At 31.5% G+C, this 23,882-nt stretch overlaps 1 protein-coding gene across 1 annotated transcript; it reads right to left on the minus strand.

Annotated features, from left to right (window-relative positions):
- Positions 1 to 1,572: 1,572 nt before the first annotated feature.
- On the minus strand, positions 1,573 to 21,249 carry LOC108772301 (fatty acid synthase). Its single transcript, XM_018537812.1, has 19 exons — positions 21,068 to 21,249; positions 20,628 to 20,881; positions 20,251 to 20,482; positions 19,592 to 20,010; positions 18,964 to 19,257; positions 17,687 to 17,891; positions 17,435 to 17,595; positions 16,878 to 17,195; positions 16,250 to 16,749; positions 12,927 to 13,228; positions 10,846 to 11,262; positions 9,719 to 10,737; positions 9,299 to 9,543; positions 8,525 to 9,224; positions 7,589 to 8,414; positions 3,211 to 3,680; positions 2,855 to 3,109; positions 2,440 to 2,694; positions 1,573 to 2,354 (listed from the first exon to the last, which is right to left on the minus strand). The coding sequence occupies exons 1-19, from the start codon at positions 21,237 to 21,239 to the stop codon at positions 2,244 to 2,246; spliced, it is 7,155 nt and encodes a 2,384-aa protein (XP_018393314.1). The 5' UTR covers positions 21,240 to 21,249; the 3' UTR covers positions 1,573 to 2,243.
- Positions 21,250 to 23,882: the final 2,633 nt, after the last annotated feature.

Below are 23,882 nucleotides of genomic sequence, written 5' to 3' on the forward strand. Positions count from 1 at the left end.
CTCTGCTGCGATACCAAATTTCTAGAAATTCATTTTTTATAAAATGTATGTACATTGTAGTTTAATGACTCGGAAATAAGCGTAAGTGTCTTTTGAACGCCAATTTTTGGGAAATAAATTTTACGACTCAGGGTTTGCCGAGGTGGGCCCAGCCCAATAAAACCCAATGAGTTTTATTGGGTTGGGCCCACCTGAAAAAAACCACAGAAAAACCCAGTCAACTTTTTTTATTGGAAGTAACAAAGTATGATCAATTGTCGAAGAAAAGATACAGTACCATGATACCTAAATTAATTCAAAATTAACTTATTATTGTTATATATTTTTATTTAAAAAGAATTAAACTCAAAAGTTACAAATAAAAAACAAAATTGTAATTTAAATTAAGACCAATCGATGGTTAATAAGTTGTCATCAATGGAACGCAAATAACGATAAACTTTAACAAGTTTTGTTGCTTTCTCGAATCCTAGCCTGTTTTGTAATTTGCTCCACACTACTTTGGCATCCCGTAAAGTGCTTCAAATTGATATTTTTGAATAGAGGAGATCATAACCAACCAGTTGGTATAGATGAAAACAGAGAGACGAGGTTTTATTACTTTTTAACGATTTTTTAAGTTTGAGTCGGACGCCGCTTCTCAACAAAAATGCAACAGCAGTATAAAGTTTATAAAAACTTTCAATCAAGGATTCAAAATCATAAAAGAATTAATAAATGACCATGCCTCTGTTCTGATCGATACCAACTGATTGGTTATGATCTCTTCTATTAAAAAATGTCAATTTGAAGCACTTTACGAGGTGTTAAAGTACTGCTAAAAAAAATTGCAAATTCTTTCTTAAGAATAAAACGATGCCACGACCTGCCCGGAGACGGCCTTGATTATTGATAAAAAATTATATGCTATAATATGGCTGCTAAATTGTTTTCCTTACATTTAACTTCAAACAAAGTGGAACTTGAAAACACGAATAATCTAATAAAACCCAATAAAACCCGATAAAACCCGACCGAGGTGGGTTTTAAAAAAGAAACCCGGGTTTTTTCAAACCCAATTTCTAAGCATATTATAAGACAAAATTTGACAAACAGGTAGCAATCAGCGCAAAAAATATTGCAAACGTCTTTTATGAGTTCAAATTACAATAGAGAAAGTGTAAATTTGACCATTAATGACACAAGTCGGCTAATACATCTGTTTTTATTAGTGAGATTTTCTGCTACTCATGTTTTTAAATAAATTTTGATACGTCATAGAACTGATGGAATCAAAATGCAATACTAGTTACTTATTAAAATTATATCACATATACCAACTGAACTTTTGTTTTGTAATATAATAAAAATTGTAAGATATATATCTTACAATTTTTATTATATAAGTAATTAGTATTGCATTTTGATTCCATCAGTTCTATGACGTATCAAAATTTATTTAAAAACATGAGTAGCTGAAAAACTCACAAATAAAAACAGATGTATTAGCCGACTTGTGTCATTAATGGTCAAATTTACACTTTTTCTATTGTAATTTGAACTCATAAAAGACGTTCGAAATATTTTTTGCGCTGATTGCTACCTGTTTGTCAAATTTTGTCTTATAATATGCTTACAAGGGGAGGACCAGGTGACTCACCCTGGGACTTCAATCCCAATTTTTTTGGTGATTCTAGAGGTGAAAAAAAAAGAGCCGTGTCCCGGCGTTTGATTGAATAGGCCTTAGTTTGTGAGTAATAAATTTGTGAATATTGGCCATATCCGAAGCGCGCCGCGTCGCAGTGTTGTATACAGTACTGTATGAACCTTTCCGGTAGCGATGCTTCCAACCAATGTGATTGGCTCCGTGAATCAGACGCTTGCCTCGTAATTCGTAAGGTCGAGTTTGGAAACGTCAACGAAATATGTTTCCCTCCGGACTTATGGAAAAATAAATGTGTATGTGGTACTCCTTCATTTATTCATTGTGCAAACTGTAAAAAATTTATATGCTTTAAACGTTTTCATGATGTTTATCATCCAAGTGGTTGTTCCGCATCGAAATAATTGAATTTGAATTATGTAATAATATATATCAGTATCATTAAAATAATATTCACAAATTTATTATTCATTATCAGAAACTATTTAATCAAACGCCGGGACACGGGTCTTTTTTTTTCACCTCTAGAATCACCAAAAAAATTGGGATTGAAATCCCAGGGTGAGTCACCTTGGTCCTCCCCTTGTTAGAAATTAATACATCAAACTGTAAATGGTAATTCTCCGTTGATTGCAGCCGTCACTTTTTCATTCTTCAAGACTGTCGTATGATCACCTTCAATGCAATGTACTTTTACCACATTTTGAGTTACCTAAAATAATTACATACATAATTAATAAAAAGTTTGGTCAAATCTGGTTTATTCAGTACAGATTACAGCAAATTTTTTGGAATACCTTATGCAAACCATAATCTTCTTCAATCATTGGTACATTAAATGGGGATGTACATTTTAATAATATTATGGGAGTCTTAATAGGTGGTAAAATAGAAGAATCATATTCTTGGAGAGCGGATAAATGTTTGTAAATTGTTGTACACAGCGTTCTTATATTTGTAAGTGAAAGATATGTGTACATAGTTGAAAATTGTTTAGCAACAATAGTTAATCTTTCATCCCAGGTCTCACATTTTTTTAATTCCATTACAATCTAAGAAAATATATATATTTTCATTTTTATGTATAAGACCGTATAAGGCAGAACAAGGATTTACTAATTTACATAATGAAAACTAAAATATAATATATTATAAATAACCCGTAAATTGATCTTAATGTAAGAATATGTTCAAAGTGAAAGTTGCATATACCTCTTCAGAACTTCCTGCTGAATATAATTCCATAATATTAGTTAAGATATCAATCTGAAAATTTGGATCATCAAAATCTGATTCAAACGGCTTGAACAATGTTTGGAAAGGCTCAGGAGCTCCATCAATGAAAACGAGTCGTCCTTTAAAATTCATTGCTTCTAATCTTCTCGTTACTTCAATTGCGATAAGGGATCCGAAAGAATACCCTACTATTACAAAATCTTTTCCATCTGTCAGCACTGAAAGTATATACTGTAAAAACATAAAAAGTATTGAATGAAAATTATATCTTTCAAACCAATAAAAACAATTCTTTGTCAACATAAAATAAAATTACTAATACGATTGCATACGTTTGTAAGATGATTAGTCGTTTCTAATATCACGTTTGTAGAATCGATGTCGTTTGTATTATAATTTAATATAGATGTTGAAAATTTTATATATGGTACTATGGTTTTAAATACACTGCCACATCCATCAATACCCGGTATAAGAAATACTTCAGTCATAGTACTCTGTCTGTTAGTCGAAAAATCTTTTAGGGAAATAAAGTCTTCATCTTTTAATGTAATGCCAACTAAAAGCCTTATAAAGTCTGATTTCTCTTTGTGGAATACGTTTTTATTATTTTTGTTATCGTCATCGCTTGTAGGAGACATCTTAATGAGTTTTGCGAAAGTGAGATTTCGCATTTCTTGCGCAGTAATAAATATATCAAATTCTCGTTCCAGAGTTTGCATGATGTCTATGGCCATCATGGAGTCCATTCCAAGTTCAGCTAGAGATGTATTTGGATGTATAGCCTTTATGTTGCTTATGTCTGTAATACAATATAAAATATAATAAAATTCATTTAAAAAAAGGCCTAAATCGAGTGGTAATAAGATTTTTTTATGAAATGAATTTCTAGTTTACAATGTTAATACAACATAAAAATATAAAATATATTTAAACAAATACAAAATATATAAAATAATATAAAAATGTAAAACCGACAGTTGGGCAAAGATAATTTGACAAAGAGATGTTAAATTAACACATATATATTAGGTGTACAAATAAGTTTTAAAGCGTTTTTAATGTAATTTAATATTTATTTATATTTAAAAACGAAAACATTTAATTATCAAAATAATTCCTGTCATTATCTATGACCTTTAGCCATATTTCGGGCAAATTGCGAATTCCACAAGCGAAAGTTTCATCTTTCGATGCGATAAAATTATCCACATTTTCGCACTTCTTCAAATGCTCGAAAGAGTACATCGGACAAGATGTTTTGTATTGACCGGAATAAATGATAATCGGAAGGAGCTATGTCTGGTCTATACGCAAAAAATTAAATCAAATTCATTTTAGTACAACTGTTAGTACAAAAACAATAAAAATACTTTGTATTAAATAAATATTGGTCAACCAAAGATAGAAAAAACGTTTAAATCTTAAAATCTTAGGAACGTAGCTTTTATGTTAGATTTTGGTACAAACTTGCAGTTGGTATAAGTTGAATAGTACTCTCGGCAATGTTAGATAAAGTAATGTCAAAGGAAGGAACATGCATGCTTTGGAAAAATGGTAATAAGAAGGGAAAATCACGAGATTGTTAGGAAAGGGAAGAGTCTGTATGATGCCCGAATACATTACTGGCAAACAATTAGTGTCTCTGTTTTTTTATATGTACCATTTCTGATATTAATCTCTTAATATATGATGATTCTATATCTAAAATTTCCACTTTGTCCTATTTAAAGATATGGTTTTTTCTGTACGGTGGTTGGAAATAACTTTCAAAAAAATTTTTCTATTAAAAATTTAAGTCCTTACACACCAGAATACAGTTTACTATGGAGGTTGGCAAAGATGGTAAATTAAGTTTTTTAGACACTTTATTAATTTTAAATGAACCCCGAGACTTATTTTTGATGGATATCGCAAGGCAACTTTTTCCGGCAGATTCCTGAATTTTCATTTACATCATCCATCATGTCATAAGAAAGGTGTAATATATGGTTTTGTTGATAAAATAATTCGTCTGTGTGATCCAAAATTTCAGCAAAATTTATCATTCATCTTTTCAACTATTATATACACAGATTAAAATACATTAATAATAACAATGATTCTAATAGAAAGGTTAAAATTCTAATAAAAAGGTTAAAACCAATAAGTAAAAAATAAATAAAATATTCTAATAAAAAGGTTCAAATAAATTTTTTACAATTCCATATGTCAATTCAATTTCTGAGAAATTTACTCCAATAGCTAACACGTGTAGGTGGAAATTAGCATATTCTATTCTGAACACTCCAAAGAAATTTATAAAAAGAGGAAAGGATCAGTTGGATCCGATGTTTAATCAAAATATTATTGGCATTAACAATGAAGAAAGACACGGCGATAACCCGCAAACCTCCTGGTATAATTGAAGAGAATACCCATGAAAGCCTCAAAAGCGTAATCAAAATATTGTAATAATAAAGTTTACAAAACTTCTTGTGACAATTGTAATATCAGTTATGCTGGGCAAACAAAGAGATTGAAGACAAGAGTACATGAACATATTTCTGATATTAATAAAAGATCAAAATCTCCGTCAGTTATTTCCAATCACCGCATAGAAAAAAATCATATCTTTAAATGGGACAAAATGGAAATTTTGGATGTACAACCATCATATAATAAGAGATTAGTAACAGAAATGGTATCTACATATAAAAAACAGAAATATGGTATTATTGGTACTAATAAACAGAATGACACTGATTCTTTACCAGTAATGTATTCAGGCATCATACAGATTCTTTCCCCTTTCTATCATACTCGAAATTTCCCCTTCTGAAATCCATTTAGAATTTTCAAAAAATGCAAAATTTTTTTATTTCATAAGATGAAAGTACCATATCTTAAAAATATGTACACGAAATTTTAGAGCAAAATTCTAAGTATTTTCGAAGTTATAACCTATGACACATCTTCGCTCCACGCCGGAACGCGCAAGTATATTCGGGCGCTTGGAATAGGAAAACCTGTTTTTTGTAATCCCTTTTTTTTAAATCTTTGTACTGTTATTTCGGATTGCTGACTAACCGGTAAGTTGATGAAAATATTACCTTTTTACTACTCGAAACTTTAAACTCATTTTCCTCAAAACCCTTTTTTCAAAATTGGCGGGAAATGTCACTCAAAAACTATTGCACCAATCACTTTAAATTTTGATACACATATTAATAATACTTATAGTTTCTACTTAAACCTGAAAGTATAACAAAATAATTGTTATAAAATACTTTTTCAGAGCAAAATTGAGCAAAAATTTTGCTAAAAATTCCTTCTTTTTTTTTAATAAGCATGTAATTTCTTCAATTTTCAAATTTTTTCACTTTTTTTAGGTTTAAAGAGAAATTATGAATGTTAGTAATAATACCTCTTTTGCGTTTTTGTTTCAGACCACCACAAAAAATTTGAGAAATCCCGCCATTTGGTAATTCGTTTCGAGACCTTCGGCACACACTGTACTGTAACTCCGCCATTTTTTAATTTTTTCAAACAAAAAAAATATGTTAATATAGAAAGTAACAATAAACTATATCATAAGTATCAAAATAATCAGATGATCCTTTCTTAAAAAAAAAAATTCAGGAAAATTGCCTCTTTTTCACTCGCCTAAATTTCCCCCCTTAATATCGTCCTTCCGAAACATACATATTCCTTCCTGACATTACTTTATCTAACGTTGCCTAAAGTACTATCCAACTTGTACACTAATTACAAGTTTGTTCCAAAATCTGACATAAAGATTCCGTTACCAAGATGTGGATTTTAAGATTTAGACGTTTTTCTTATTGTCAATTGACCAATATTAATTTAATACAAAGTATTTTTATTACTTTTGTACTAACAGTTGTATTAAAATAAATTTGATTTAATTTTCTGTTATTACCGATTTTTTATAAATATCACAATCTTCCTACAGTACTATTTTTTTTAACAATTATCTTAAATTATTGACACGTAACAACATTACACAATTCATACAATTTGCGACTATTAATTTAAATTTTATTGTTACATTGAAAATGACCCGAACAGAATCGAAACGTTTGTATTATTTGTATTATTTTAGTCATTATATGTTTCGAATGTTATATTTTCTTTTATGTCCTTTTGGACTGAATTTTTGCACTAGTTCACCCTTCCTCCTTTTGTCTCCAGGAAAAAAAAAGGAAAAAAGACGAACTGGCACAAAAGTTTAGCCAAAAAGAACAGGCCTAATGTATGAATTCATTCTCTGTACGATATTTTTTCACCAAGTTATTAAATACTAGAGAAAAAGGACCATTTTTGCTTGAACAAATTGATGAAAAAAATATATAGGTAAAAAAAGCAAATTAAAGATAAAGATTCACGATTTTGAATGTTGTCAACTGCATTTTTATGCGAATTTTGATTCACGCCATGGAATTTAACAAAGTTATTGATTTTTTTTTTAGTTTTGACGCACTTTTGTGTCGCATAACTCCGTGAAGAATAAATTAAATCGAAATATCGATTACCATCTTTGAAAATAAAAATATCAAGTTGTACAATGCTTTAAAACAAATTTTTTTAATGACAACTTTTGACGAAATTATATTCTTGAAATTTGCCTAATTTTAGGGGGCAGGATAGGAGATGCCTTATTTTCGCTGTAGAGTGTATTTGGAAAAAAATCCTCATAGAAGCACTTACTTAAAATGCCTGCAACTACTTCTACCGGACTTCCGTGACATCCTACTTTTTTTTCAGCTACAACCATGCTGCTCACAATAGGTCGACTTTGAAGTAAAAACTTATCCAACTCATTGAGACAGGAGGATATCTTTTGTTGTAGAGTGCCACTGATAATTAATTCCTTATCGTCTTCCTGCATGTCAGCGACAAGACCAACGTCACCTACAGCTCCCCACTGAATCGCCAATCCAGGTAATCCTTCCTCTGCTCTCTTCTCACAAATTCTCTCCATGATGGAGTTGGCCATGCCATAATTAGTCTGCCCAACGTTTCCTCTGCCACAGGAAACGGAAGAAAACACTACGAAATGCCGTAGATTAAGGCAGATCTTTCTAGAAAGCTTGTCCAGCATTTGCGTTGCACGAGCCTTCGATTGGAAGGACTCTGTAAATGTTTCTACTGTTTGTTCTTTGAAGACCCCATCCTTTAGCACCACACCAAGATTGAATATAGCATCCACCGGAGCTTCTTTTTCCGCAGTCCGTAAGAGATATTCACAGTCTTTAAGGTCAGAAACATCGATATTCTTGATGACCAGAACGTTAACGCCATATGACTTCCATAGTTGAATTTTCATGCGTTGATAACCATTTTTTATTCCATTTCTTGAAATAAGAATGATGTTTTTGGCACCACGAAATATAAGCCAATCGGTTAATTCTAAACCAAATCCGCCCAGACCTCCTAGTATAATGTAACTCCTATCTCTCTTACAATAATAACGACGATACGCGAGAATGTGTTTATCCAAAGGTTCATCCTTTTCATGGATTTTTATAATTATCTATAAAAATAATCATATTTCAAAAATGTCTGCTATACATGAATAGGATTATGTATGTTATTTACGAATGAATCTTTCTGCTATTATTGTATTTGTCAGCACAAACATACCTTTCCTGTATGTTTTCCGCTTGCCATATACCTAAAAGCTCCTTCAATATCAGTTTTTGGAAAAAATATTGCTTGAATTGGTTTAACTGTTTTATTTTTTAAACCATGTTGTACCATTGAAAACAATAAACGCTTCGTTTCGCAAGCATTTTTTCTTTTCATAGCATTCTCCAATCTAATTCCATAAAAACTTATACCTTTCTGAAATGCAGACATGCTTAGGGGATTATTAGAAACAATATCGAATTTGCCAAGCTCTAAGAATCGTCCGTTTTGAGCTAGACACCGAACAGAGGTGATCAACTTTTCTTCCGCTAATGAATTTAGCACGATATCGACGCCGCGACCTTTCGTTTGTCGCATAATCATATGTTCAAAACTTGTATCTCGAGAATTTCCAATATGTTCATCCGGAATGATCGGAAACATTTTCTTAATGAAGTCCCGTTTGTCATTTGTGCCAACGGTAGTAAACACGTCACATCCCTCTTTAAGAGCAACATGAATAGCTGCTTGTCCAATACCTCCAGTACCAGAATGTATAAGTACTTTATCACCTTTTTTCATTTTTCCATAGTAATATAAGGCATAATAAATCGTAGTGTAAACGCATGGGACCGTTACTGCCTCTTCAAATGTCCACTCATCGGGTATTTTCCAAGAAAGACATTCATCCTTTTCAACAACGTTTGCTATGCAACTAGAAAAAATAATTTTTACATACTGTTCACTCAATGACGTAATAGCATATTAATTTCTTGTAGCACTACTTACTCAGTATCACGAATACCCATTACACGTTGTTCATAAGCATCAATACCCACGTACTCCAATCCAAGAGGAAGATACTGAAATAAACGTCCTTGTGAAATAGTCTCTGGCATTGTTATTTTACCAGTGACGAGCATTACGTCTTTAAAATTCAGGGATGAGTTAACCACGTGCACCAAATTCTCACAGCGAGATATGCCTGCTATATTATTCTCTATCCAACGAAACGTACTTAAATCACCACGAACCTATGAAGAAATAAAATTTGTATTGTGACATAATGGATAAAAAAAAGAATTTTGGTGACAATAATCGATGATCTGACAAATAGAATCATGCATTTAAAAGCTAAATATTATAGTAATATCTATCTAATATATTATTGTAATACTATTCGATATGTTATTTAAAATTTGTATTTACCGTTTGACAGACATGAGCTGTTGGTACAAGTTGCGCTTCCATTGGTGACAATTTTATGTGTCTGTAAGATCCCCAAGTTTTATTCGATCGTAGGACATTAATGGTCATGTCTTTCTGTAGTTGTTCTAAATAAAATGGATCTTGAAGGGAAAATTTGGGAGCTTCTTCATCTTGAACAAGCACACCCCTAACAAGTTGTCCACCCGGCTCTTTTCTCAAGCAGTTAACAAAACCCAATAAACCGCACTCGAAGTTTTTCTCTCCAACGATTATAATTCTAGTGTTTCTATTAAGTTTGTTCTCGTCGCTCACAAGTGGCTTTAGATTTTCCAGCCAATTGAAATTATCGTTACTTATGTGAACAACTATTCTTTCTTTTATAAATACTTTTTTTTTCAGAAGCAAAATTAGTTCTGTATCGGTTAGTTTTTCGAGAATAACGTTTAGTTCGTATTGCTGTAAATATTTTTTATAATCAGTTATGTCGCATTTTTCTCGCGTCAACAGATAACCACTCTCTCTCAGAAATGGTAACAGTCTCTTTAACGATTCGCGTTGTTTGGTCAAAAGGTTGAATCCAGCAACAATTAAGGTTTTGTCGTCTAAAGATAATTTTTCAAAGTCTTTAATTGAGAAATTTTGCGGTAACTCTTCTGTCTTAAAACGATTTGGTGACGTTAATAGTGCGATATTCGCTTGTATAAGTGGCATGTCACCAAATGCCTCGAGAAGCAATGAAGATGAAAGACATTCTAATTTAACATCATCGACATCTGCCACTAATTCAGCGACTTGCACTTTGATGATTTGATGATCTTCCAGTACGAGTTGAGCTGATATTCGAATTGCTTCGTTCAAAGAAATCTTGGCGCGATCACAGTGAGCTACAAACGTATTTTCCTCGACAACAGCATCTTGAGCTGATTTCCGATGAGAGATCTGAGTAGCTATAAGACCACGAATTTCTACTCCGCCAGCTTTTATCGTGTTTATCTCTTTGTATATTCGTACCTGTAATACTATAATGCGACAAGTAAAATAATATGCTTTATATCATATTTGGATATCTTTTTAAAATATTATTTATTAACTAAACGAAGAACTTTTAGTAAAGGAGGATCAATTACATTTATCCATGTTTGTTGTAACTTCTGAATTATCTATCACATCTCGCAGCTTCGAAGCATGAAGCACCGGATTGATCACTAATTTTTGAATACCCGTTGGAATACACAAATCCCTAGTGTCATATCCGATAATTAGCATCTGTAACATAGTATCCATAAATGTTTCCCAATTTTTCCATGCGATATGACCTTGGGTTCCCGAAATAGAGGCACTCTTTAGTCCACGGAATAAGCCCTTGTACTGATATCCTCGCAATTTCAACTCCTTATATATATCTCTTACAGTCATGACTTCATCTTCATCACTATCCTCCGGTAATAGATCTATCGGAATCATTTCTTGTTCTGGATTCAATGTTTCGTACACTGTACCCGTGACAACGACGCTATTTCCTTCGGTTATTTCAAACTTCCCATCTGTAATATTATCCATTGTACTACATTAATCGTAATCATCATTCGTTAATCCATCGTATTCCGACATTTTTTTTTCATTTTCATTGCAAATAATTGTATTGTAATACATATTTATACAATTATTTGAGGTATCTGGTGAGTAATTATGCATTTTACATGACACTTCATCAATTTCAATGTCTTTTAGATATGTTGTAGGGGAAAGTGTCCTGATTGATTTTTCATAAGAATTAAGTGGGAGATGGCATTGATATAGGAGATATAATCAATTAACGTTAGTAAATTTTTACATCAGGAGACACCTCTTTTATAATTTTGATATGTTATGGAGATGAAGGTACTGACTAAGTTTTCCTTATAAATTATTCGGTTGTTCCTTACAGATTTGGACACATACTTTTATAAAGAACATTTTTAAAGCGTTATTATATTATGTGTATGAATTCTTGTATATAATAAATTGGTGACCCTCGCATTGTTAAGTGTATGGGTGGATACAATAATGATGGATACAAAACGTTCCGCCCCATCTCCCCTACGTAGCGTCTCAATTACTGAAAAAACTGACTTAACGTAACCCATTTTTTTGTGCGGGGTGGCTTTTGTTCACGTTTGTCAGGTCCTGTGCAATGCACGGTTGTATCCGTGCGCTGGAGGTTTCATGTTTTACCTGGAGGCTGATCAATTGTTTGTAAAAAAAGTATACCAAAGAAATCGATCAACATACTGTGTTAACACAATCACAATCATTAGATAGTGGAATTAATGAGTACCCCACGCGGAAGATCTTTCCGTGGGCTTAAAAATTGGTCTCGAAAACTGGAGACTCCAATCGAAATCTGGATACCTAGTAACCATGCTCCTTCTATACATGGAATATCATAAGAACATGTTAAACTTTTGATTTTCCAATTTGTAAAGCTTAGAAGTTCGTGTAGTCACATATTGACAGCTACCCTACTGAAAAAATCATGTCACAAAATTACATAATGAAATTATGTAATTAAAACGGGTAAATTACGGATTGTTCCAAATCAGTACGTAATTTTTTTTAAATCACGTAATTGGAAAAGTCACACAATAATATGTTTTTTCTTTTTAATTTTATTATTTAATTCTTTAAAATTCGATAACTATAAAATCACATAACAGATGAAATTATTTTTAATATCATATTATTTTTCAAATTACGTGATTTTAAAAAATAAGGTAATGATTTGAAACCATCTATTGTGTAATTTACTTGTTTTAATTACATGATTTCGTTATGTAACTTCGTGATGTGATTTTTTTCAGTAGGGTATTATACCAAACTGTGAGAACTACATCGACCGTTTATACAACACCTGTAACTTTCTATAACCTTTTCTGTCTTTGTTGTTTACATTATTTTAGTACAGCATATACAAATTTTACTGTTCATAATATATCTATTACGACAATCTTATCTTCTACACATTATACAACTTTACTATATCTTCTCAAAACAGTGCCATCTCCCATTTAATTCTTGTAAGGTATCACTCAGGGTACTCTCCCCTACAATATATTTAAAACATAGAAGTTGGTAAGGTGTCACCTAAAATGCATACTTACCAATCTGCTGTTGTGGAATTTCAAAGAAAATACCGATTATAATTAAAATCACTTTTCTTGTATAATACCTGTCTGTATTGAAATATGTAGTTCTACATCATCATTTTTCGACAAATGGGTAGCACGAATAAATTTTACATCATAGAAAACTATCGGTATTGTTGTGTACATCAATCCTTTCATCATGCCAATTGTTTCCCAAACGAGACACAAGTAACTTGTGGCGGGTAGCAAATTTCTTCCATCGATTACATGGCCGCTCATATATTTGTAGTATTCGTCGTCGAGCGAAATTTTGACGTATCTTTCTTTGGATTCTATAAAGTCTTGTTTTTCCTTCAGTACATACCAATTTTCAGAATGATCCCATCTGAATCATGACAATTCTTATTTATATGTGAATATTCTTTTACGTACGCATATACATTATTGTTTTCATATATATAAAAAAATCAATATATTATTTAACGAATTTTTGGCTCGCAGCTCTTTTTCTTTTTCATTATTTTTAAATTTATTGAGCCTTATCAAAAATATATTTCATTATATTATTTGTTATTGTACAGTTATATAATCATTTTTTAATTATATTGAATTATTTATACATGGTGGAGCAATAACTTTGTTCACTTTGAAAGTCTCCGCTATTTTTATAGATATGAAAATATGATTGTAATTACAAAAGTTGTACGGTATCAAGAGGACCACATAATATATGATGGTTATAAGTTTTTTAGATGGAGTCACTTCAGAATCATTTCAGGATCATTTCCATTTTTTTAAAATAGTGTGCTGCACTGTTTTAACCTTAGTGTAATGGCGGAAATTTAGAGGATTTCAACGATCTATAATAAAAGGTTATACGTCATTAAATAAAGAATTTCTTTCATTAATATTATTCATCAAGCAAGCAAGCTTTACTAATTATGGTCTTGTAAATTTAAAATAATATAGATTATGATTAGATGAGAATCCGCAATGGTTAAGAGAAGTGTAGGAAATAAACTAACGTCCTATCCGTCGGGCTCCGCGGCAAGACGGTGGTGACTTGCTAGTACGAACACGAACTACTACGAGGTCCTCGGTTCGAGTCCCGGCATCGCGTTCTAGCGTCCGACATTTTTTCTAGGCCCAGCTCTTACAGAAGTTTATCATCAACGACAATGATCGATAAATATGTATATGGTGCGATATCATACACGATAAATTAATCGGAATATATTTCATCAACGGAGCACTTACCTAATAGCATAAAATATGATAACTTTATATTCAATGATCTCGGAATTTTATTAGAAAATATACAGTTGAATATTAGGCAAGTAATTTGATATCAACATGATGGATGCTCCGTACATTATGGACGTAGAGTAAGAGTTACACTCAACGAAATCTCCCTAAATCAGTGGATTATACGCGGTAGGCCGATTCCGTGGCAAGCTCACTCGACATAACATCGATTGACTTTTTCTTATAGGGAACATTAAAGACATTGTATACCAGAGGAAATGCCGATCCTGCTGGAAAATACGAAACAACGAATTATCGCAGCATGTGCGACAATCTGTCCGGAAATGTTAAAAAGTGTATATGTTTCAAGAATCAACGATTACAGTGTTGCATTGATGTAATCGGACATCACTTCGAGCTTTTTTCTTGTAACATAAGAATCATTGTTTTAATTCTTCATTTAATGACGAATAACCTCTTTTATTATAGATCGTTGAATGTCTCTAAACACCCGCTATTACACTAAGGTTAAAAAAGCATACTATTAAAATAAATGGAGATGACCTTGAAATCTCCGAAGCGCCTCCACCTAAAAAAGTTATAACCATCATATATTAGATTGATATTGTACAACTTTGTAATTTCAACTTTTGTAATACAATATCTTCATATCTCTAAATATAGCCGAGATATCCAAGGTGAAAGAAATTATTGCCCCTGTGTATGTATATACAGGGTGATTAAAAACGACCCCGTGTCCTTGCAAAGACGTGTTCCTGAGTGAAATTTGAGACGATTTTTCCTTTACGAAAATTTTATCTGACGCTTACTTTTTAAATTATTAAAAGATAAAGTTTGTGAATTACAAGCCGCGTATAGAAGGCCAGCAAGAACAGCGCACTCAGGCTAATTCTACAATGTGCTTTTTGTTTCCTGTTTCTTGCTGTTTGTCTCTGTTTGTCTCTTACCCTTTTGATCAAGAAGACAACAGACAAACAGCAAGAAACAAAAAACAAAAAGCAAATTGTAAAATTACTAATTAGCTTCATTGTCCGACGCGAGCAAACACGAAGAACAATCGTTGCGATCAAGGACATAGAATTATTTTTTAATTTCATAAGTCCACTGCCAAAAACGCATTCTGCAACAGAAATCAAAGTTACACGTACTCTGATCTAGATCTATTTGTTAACTGGACTGATAATGTTTGATGATCAATCAGCTTCAGATTGACTGCATGCATTTTCCCATGTTTAGCATTATCCAGGATGAACGACATGAACGTGACGGAGATTTCATCCCAACAAGGTGCTTGATTTACGTGAGTACCTTTGCCTCTCTTGTGCGTGCAATTTCAACATTTAGAAAGCGAATTCAGTTGTGTATCACCGTAAATGGAGGCACATTCGAAGAATTGTTATAAATAATATAATGTGAACTTGAAGCACATTCGCACGCGAGCGCTCATAAGCACGCACGTGAGAAGCAAGAGGACTTATGTAAATCAAGCACCCCAATGGAATGAAATACCCGTCACGTTCACGTCGTTTATCCTGGATAATGCTAAGCACGGGAAAATGCATGCAGTCAATCTGAAGCTGATTGATCATCAAACATAATCAGTCCAGTTAACAAACAGAAACAAAAACAAGAGAGTACGCATAACTTTGACTCCCTTTTCCCATCACCATTACACGCATATACGAACGTATGCACACAAGAGATTAAATCTGACTAAGTAATCTTCACGTGGTACACCTTGGGTAATTTTGATACCAGCGATATTGTAACTTTCAAGCCTTATAACACGAAAATTATTTGATGAAAAAATATTTTATTATAATCTTTTGGAAATCTCTCAAGATGTGCTACAAGAAAATACAATAAAAAATAGGGGGTTCCATTTAAAAAATTCATGTGGATCTTGACCTGACCTTGGTAGTGCATCCTATCCAAAATCCGTCAGTTACACCTTTTTTCTCTCAAGAAAACCTACAACTTTTATATAAAACTTTTTCTTGTATCTTTCTTAGTTTCTGAGATATTCGCCTGAGACGATTAAAATGACTCACTTTGTATATATAGGTCATTTATACGTATTAACATTATTCTTATACATTGTAAACATCATCTAAGTTACGATTATGATCATAATATTTACCTAATTGACGGAGAAATCATAGGAGTTCCTCGGCTAACTGGAAATTGTACTGGTTGGTATAATTTGGCAATTTGCGGTTGTAAACCACAATTATAAAGCTTCCCTATTCCTTGTAAAAAAATATCAACATTTTGTGTGGTGCTTCTAGTTAACACAAGGTTTGTCACGTTTGGATGTAAAGATTCACTTAAAACGTGCTGCAGAACATCGTCTGGTGCGATTTCGATAACCACAGCGTTACGTGGAATTAGATCCGTTGTTTGATGAAATAAAACTGTGTTTAATATACTTCGAGAATGATAGACCGCCGATGATAACTTTGATGATGATGTAAACCATTCGTTTCGAGGTATGGAGGTGCTGATCCATTTTGAGCTTCGTTTTTTGGGGTGTGGTATTATTTTATGCAAACTAAGCAAAAGCTGTCTTTCCGCGGATGCGACGTACGAACTGTGAAACGGTATGTTGCAGTTGATCTCCTTCACGTAAATATTGTTGACCTGATTACGAAAAGATGCAACACATGAATTTGCAGCGAATTGTGTCACGATTTAATTTTTCTGTGTTTTGAAAAAAAAACTGAAGCATTTTTTATGCACTAACTTATACGAGTCATTTCAAATTCTACCTGTAATTCTTTCATGAATCCTTCTATGGATTCTTTTGATCCACACACGACGCAGCTATTCTCGCTATTGTGGCACACTATTTCAATATCTGCTGGACATTTATTTTTGAGATATTCGTAGTCTATGTTGACAATCGCCATCGAACTATGAATTATTGTTTTTTCGGCACATATTGTACCGATAAAATATGCTGATAAAATAGTTTGTTCAATGGTGAGGCATTTATCTGCGTACGCGCAACCAAGTTCACCGCCGGAATGACTAATCATGTAATCCGGAATAATTTCTAAAGAATTTAGGAGATCTACTAAACCAATCTGTAAATGAATACAAATAACTTTAATTTAAACGTTATATTTAAAAAGTTTATTATTAGTTTTTTTTTCAATAATAAGATATGATGAATCAGGTAACCAAAGGTGATACATCTAGTATTTTGGTTGTAATGTAGCCGAACATAAAAAAGAAGGAATACGTATACTTATCGTGTGTCCTACTTATACATAAAGTATTATTGATACTTACCTATAATTATGAAGAATAATAAATTCTTTACCTGAATAGCAACGATTCCAAGAAAAGCGTTTATCGCATTTTTACGTATGTTTTCTTCGTCTTTTGTCAAAATGTCTAAGACACTTATACCATACGGTTTTAAAACATTGTCACATTTTCTTATTGCTTTTGCGAAGACGTGAAACTGTAATAAGTTTCGACCTGTTAGGAAGATATATTTTAAATTGTATCATTTTTTGTAATTTAAATTACTCGTGTATTATTATTGAGATATGAAATATTGATTATGTACCCATTCCTGGCCATTGAGAGTCTAAGGCTGAAAATATAAACCATACAGGCCTTTTCACGCCCTCATAATTTTCTATTTCCTGTATTAAATCTTCTTGAGAGGTATTCAGTATAATGTATCCTCTCCATGGATGATTATTTATATTGTCTGCATGGATTTGATGTAATAAGCCAATATATTCTACATCTATTGGATGGTTAGCAATCTGTTACAATAAATTTTATTTTAATTGAAACATAGTATCTATAATTGCCGAAAATAAAATCGAAATATTTCTAAAAAATCGATAAATGTATTTTATACGTAGGTTACATTTTAGTAACTTAAATGTTCCTCAGATATGTTGTAGGGGAAACTGTCCTGAGTGATTCTGTACAAGAGTTAAACGGAAGGTGGCATTCGTTTAGATTTGGAAGATATAATAAATTAAATTTCTCCAGTAGTTTATTATTTATGAAACCACTCCTTTTCCCAATGATTTTAATCTTGACATATGTTGTCAAGGTCATAACTCCCAGTGTCCTCAAACAAGCTTTGACCGTCACTGATCGTTGTTCGTTAAAAAGTTATCAAGAGTTATAGTTATTGTTTCCCTGATGTATCCAACACTGCTGAAGATGGCTCGACGTAAACCTAAACGTTTGTTCGATATAGTTATGTAACATATGAAAAATGTTATTTTTGAAAATATAAGTGCACTATTTGCCGCATATTAAGACTCTCGATTGTCTGTTGTTTATCATTTACTCTCTTTATATCTCAAGAAAACTTTATTTTTATTCCTCTTTTATTTATTTTAATGATTTCCCTGCTTTATATGAAGATTCAGATAACTCTGACCAAGAAGAGTTATGTTTGCCAGAAAAAAATCACATGATGGTTAGATCCTAATTGAACCCTCAATTTCTATTTAATTACTTCGGGTAAACATATCGATCGTTTTCAGTTGGCCGCGTACGTAGGTATACTTACAATTAGTATTGAATATCTTATTATTAGTTTTCCGAGAGAAGTGATAGAGTGGATCTCGATTCACATAGGAAGTTGAACGCCATTAAGCAGAGGAGGAGTAGATGTAGTGCATCCCTTTTCTCGTGAGAAATTGTATGATCTGATTATAAAACTCTAATTTATTATATCTCTTAAACCAATGCCGTTCCCTAATTAATTTTTGAGGATGGTTACTCAGCACACTGTTCCTTTCAATATATTTAAAGGACACTCAAATTGGTGTGGTATAACTTAAAATATACATTTACCGAGGAATCAATACTAACGTCATTTAAAAACAGTTTCACTGATTCTTCAGTACGTCCAGATAATACAACAAGCCTAGGTAAGTCATCATTTGGTGCTCCGTTATTCAGTTTCTGTTTATCATTCCACTTTAGTAACATGTGAGCATTGGATCCTCCAAAACCAAAATTATTGATTGCTACGTAACCATTTTGAAGTGGCATTGGATCTTGAACCACACAAATACTACCATCAATCAAAGCATCTATATCTTTCCTTGGTAATGTGTAATTGATATTTGGTGGAACGAATCCAGTTTCGAATGCTATTATGACCTTGAATAATTATAATAAGTTTAAAGTGTGAATATGAACTAATTTACAAAATGTGTAATGACTAATTATAATTATCTACTTGGGCAATAAATAATTAACTTTTTAAAAGGGGACTGACATGAAAAATAAAACAAATATTAATAAAATGACAGTGAAGGAAAGAATCACATTAAACCGTCCGTTCTGTTTGCATATGATCATTGTATCAGGAATTATCAGACGCTCTATATATGTACCTATACGCTTTATATATATGTACGTTTTACGCTATGCATAAGATTTATGAAAAAGTAAACTTTATAATATGTATAAATGCGGAATCCACTTATTTTACCTTAGCAATCTGATCAAACCCACTCGCAGATTCAGCGTGACCAAGATTGGATTTTACGGAGCCGATCATTAATGGAGTATCTCTAGTTTTACACATAACATTATAGATAGCGTCAATTTCTGGAGGATCGCCAGCTATGGTAGCGGTACCATGTGCTTCGACATAATCTAAATAAGACAGCGGTATTTTGTACTCTTCGTAAAATTCCTTTAATAAGTTATATTGCATTTGTGATGAAGGATATGTTATTCCTTCTTGTTTGTAGCCATCACAGTTTAATTTAATGTACGGAAACATGGCATAAATCCTTTTAGCATTTTTCGCTTTTTGAAGGTATACTACTGCCACTGTTTCGCTACGCGCATAACCGTTAGCAGCACTATCAAATGGTCTACAATAACCATCGGGTGACAAAACACCTGAAAGATAGAAAATTTAAAGCATGCATTTTTGGTGTCCTATTAATTTGCATTTACTTAAAAAAATTAATATTTTCATTTGTGATGAAATTATATTTATTAGAAACGTTTTATCATAATTACATAGCTCGTTATAGTTTATTTGTTTATTTTTTTATAAAAACTAAATTTCATGCATATCGTATTACTAGACTAATAAGTTTTAATACAAATAAAGTTAATATTTTATAATAAAAATACCAAGTCGAGCGAATTGCAGGTTTAAATTTGCATAAAAAGATAATTGTGCAGATCCAACTATGGCGTCTTCGCATTTGCCCGACATGATACAATCATAAGCAATGGCCATAGCATGAATGCTGGAACTGCATGCTGTATCAACGGTGTAAGATGGTCCTTTCAGATCGAAGTAATGTGAAATCATATTAGCCATTGTAGATTTAGGAGTTCCAATGATAGTCATTCCGTTACACTAATTGCAGAAAATTTGCTGTCCCATAATTCTCTTAGATGAACAATTAAATCAGTAATCTTTTTATGTATATAGATATATGTTTGAGCGTGTGTCCGGACGCGCACGCGCGCATGTATGTTATATAGTGAGAAAATTTTCTTACCTGAATATCTTCAAATATTGTTACTTGTGATTCAATGATAGATGATCCTATAATTACAGCAGTATTTTTTCCTTTTAATTGGTTTGGATTAATTCCAGCATCGATAATTGCTTCATAAGTATGTTCTAGTAACATTCTCGTTTCGGGTACGAGTATGTGTGCTTGGTCAAAAGATAATCCAAAAAATTCCGTATCAAATTTTTTTAAATTATTGATAGTCCCCATACGCTTTGGGAATTCTACATGCTCCATAACTAGATTTACGTAAAATTGTAATATTCCGTGTTTAACTTTTCATAGAAGATTTTTATTTGTAGTAAACTTCATGGATAAATAAATATGTAATTACTTTTAAGATAGAAGGCATAGCATATTCAATATCAATCAATCCAGTATAAATATAAAAACATAATGTAGAAACATAAATATAAATTAATCACCTATTTTCCATCGATTATGGTCTGATCTTACAAGATCAGTTTTATTGAATAAATTTTCTCGTAATTGATTCATGTTATCTGAATGAGGAAATCTGCCAGCAATACCAGAAATAACGATCGTCTCACCGGAATGAATATCATTCCATGATTCAACTGTTTCTTTACCTTCCATGATTTTTATTATTTTTTTATGTAATTTAAGATATATAATATATATATATATATATATATAATCCTGTGTATATTTTATACACGATTGAGTATAAGGTAATTTTTTTTTACTTAAGTTATATTAAAGTATTGACCTATAACATTAATTTATTATTATCAAAAATTACGTAAGCTACAAACTGACTTAGTTAATGTTACGTTAAGATTAAATTAACAGAATAAATAAATGTTAACATTACGGGCATGATTTATATTAAAATTAAATGTAAATTTTTGATATTTTTTTTAAGTTGCCTTATGAATAAGAAGCAATAACATTGAGGTTTATCAATTAAATTTAATATTCTATTTGTAAGACTTTATAAAACTACTAAACGAATGCTATATAGAAATGTATTTTTACTTTAATTGTGAAAAACAAGTTTCAATTATATGAACGTAAACAAAAAGAAAAGATACGTTGTAAGAGTCATATAGAATAATTATTTTAATAAAATTAAATAAAACAAACCAGTTATATATATTTTAAAACTACATCTTACATAATTACAATTATATGATTACGTATAGAAAAGAGTAACAATTATATATTTACATATAATTTAGATAAGCTTAGTAATTATTAGTTCTTGTTATAGAATAGTGATTATTAGTTCTTATTATATAATTAATAAATATTATATATATATTGATTAGTACATACAAAGTTCGACTTTTGCGAGAGCTTGGCTGGGATGCATCCACTGTACATAGCACCCTAAGATTATTATTTGTTTAGGTCTCTGCAGAACTCTTTTAATTGTGTAAAGCTGGCTTCAAAAGAGGCCTGTGAAAATAACTTAAAATAGTTTTTTGACTAAAAACCACAGAAGCTCTATCGCGATGGGATTATGTCTCTGCCCCAAAAATGGCAAAATATTATCGAAAATAATGAAACATATATATATTTGGTTTAAATAAATTGATTTTAATAATCTAAGAAAAACACTTGAATTTTACTAAAAAAAAAAAAACCCCACGAACTTTTTCCCACACTCAATGTTTGTAGCCTAATTAGTTTATATAATAAAATTAAATGTATACCTTTAATTTACTTTTACCTTTTACCTTTTAGTTATGTTCTTACATTAACGGTCTTCAGTATTGAATATTGTTTAAAAAGTTAATTTTTATCTTTCTCTCTCTCTCTCTCTCTGCCTTCCTCCATTTAATAAATTTTAAATAAGTTTATAAGGAAGGCAGAGAGAGAGAGAGAGAGAGAGAGAGAGAGAGAGAGAGAGAGAAAGAAAGATAAAAATTAACTTTTTAAACAATATTCAATACTAAAGACCGTTAATGTAAGAACATAACTAATACAAATACGAAGCCTACAACAGTTTAGCTTGGATCTTTAATTGCTAATATATAATTTCACGTGAATTTATATACTAATATGCGTAGTCCCTCCAAATTGCGCGCCGAACAATCGTCGGTCTTGAACTTTTTAACTTTATTACTTATCTTATGACTTATTATAGATTAGAGTTAACCGGTAATATTTTTTTATATAAAAGCACACAATATATAAATATTAAGTATTTATGAACGATATATGTCCATACATAGTGGCGTACAAAAACGAAAATATAAAAATAAAAAAAAAATTCATAAACTTTAATAGGTCATTCAATGTATTATCAAAATCCAAGATGTAATAAGCATCGAAAAATTGTTAATATAACTTGTATAGTACTGCGGTAGTTCATTGATTTGAGTTGTAAGTCCGAAAAAATTTCGGCGCGCATTTGGAGATCTACATCGTATTATATAAATTCACGCGAAAATTATAATAGAAACTTTCAATATCCAGCTTGACCGTAAATGGCTTATTCTCATCGATGTTTGAAATTTTACGTGTTTGAATTTTTTATTTTCTAAATAAGAGTATAATGTTTTTATATAAAAAAATTTGTACTGGATATTTGTACCTTTCTAACAGCTTTGAGTTTATGTATTTATTTTTTTTATTTCATTTTTATTCATGCTGTCAATTATACCTGTTTTTTATATGCGCAATATCACTACGTTTGAGTTGCAGATGACAAGGAAGTAAACAAATTGACACACCACTCTTTCTAAACTCTTATAATATGTTGCTTCAAGTTGTTATCATCTTACTTTTATATTGTGGTCTTAGCTATAGTGTCGGCTAAAAGACCGCGTTAATTAACTAAAAACATTTTCTTTATAAATGATAGAAAACGAAATAGATTAGATAGATTAAAAAATTTGTATTATTTTACTCGCTGTCTTTTATAATAAAATAAAAAAATATATAACATTTGATGTTTCATAAAACATATTATTTACAAAACAAACGTTGGTAAATATGATGTTTAGGGGAGATCCCACTTAATGACCTTGTCCTTGATATGTTGTTAAGGTCATGACTCTGAGTGACCTTGAGAAAACTTTAACCATCGGCTTTCACTCGTTAAAAAATTATAAATAAAAAAAGTTTAAGAAATAATGTCTTATTTTTGCTATAATATATAAGCCAAGAGTTGCACGCTAAAATCTTAACAAAAACTTAATAATAACTTAAAATCTTAAAAATACACTCATTCGACGTGTTTTTACTCAAAATGAAAGAATCTGGCAAAAA

This window comes from Cyphomyrmex costatus, unplaced genomic scaffold, assembly GCF_001594065.2.
Source record: "Cyphomyrmex costatus isolate MS0001 unplaced genomic scaffold, Ccosl1.0 scaffold182, whole genome shotgun sequence".
Taxonomy (NCBI): domain Eukaryota; kingdom Metazoa; phylum Arthropoda; class Insecta; order Hymenoptera; family Formicidae; genus Cyphomyrmex; species Cyphomyrmex costatus.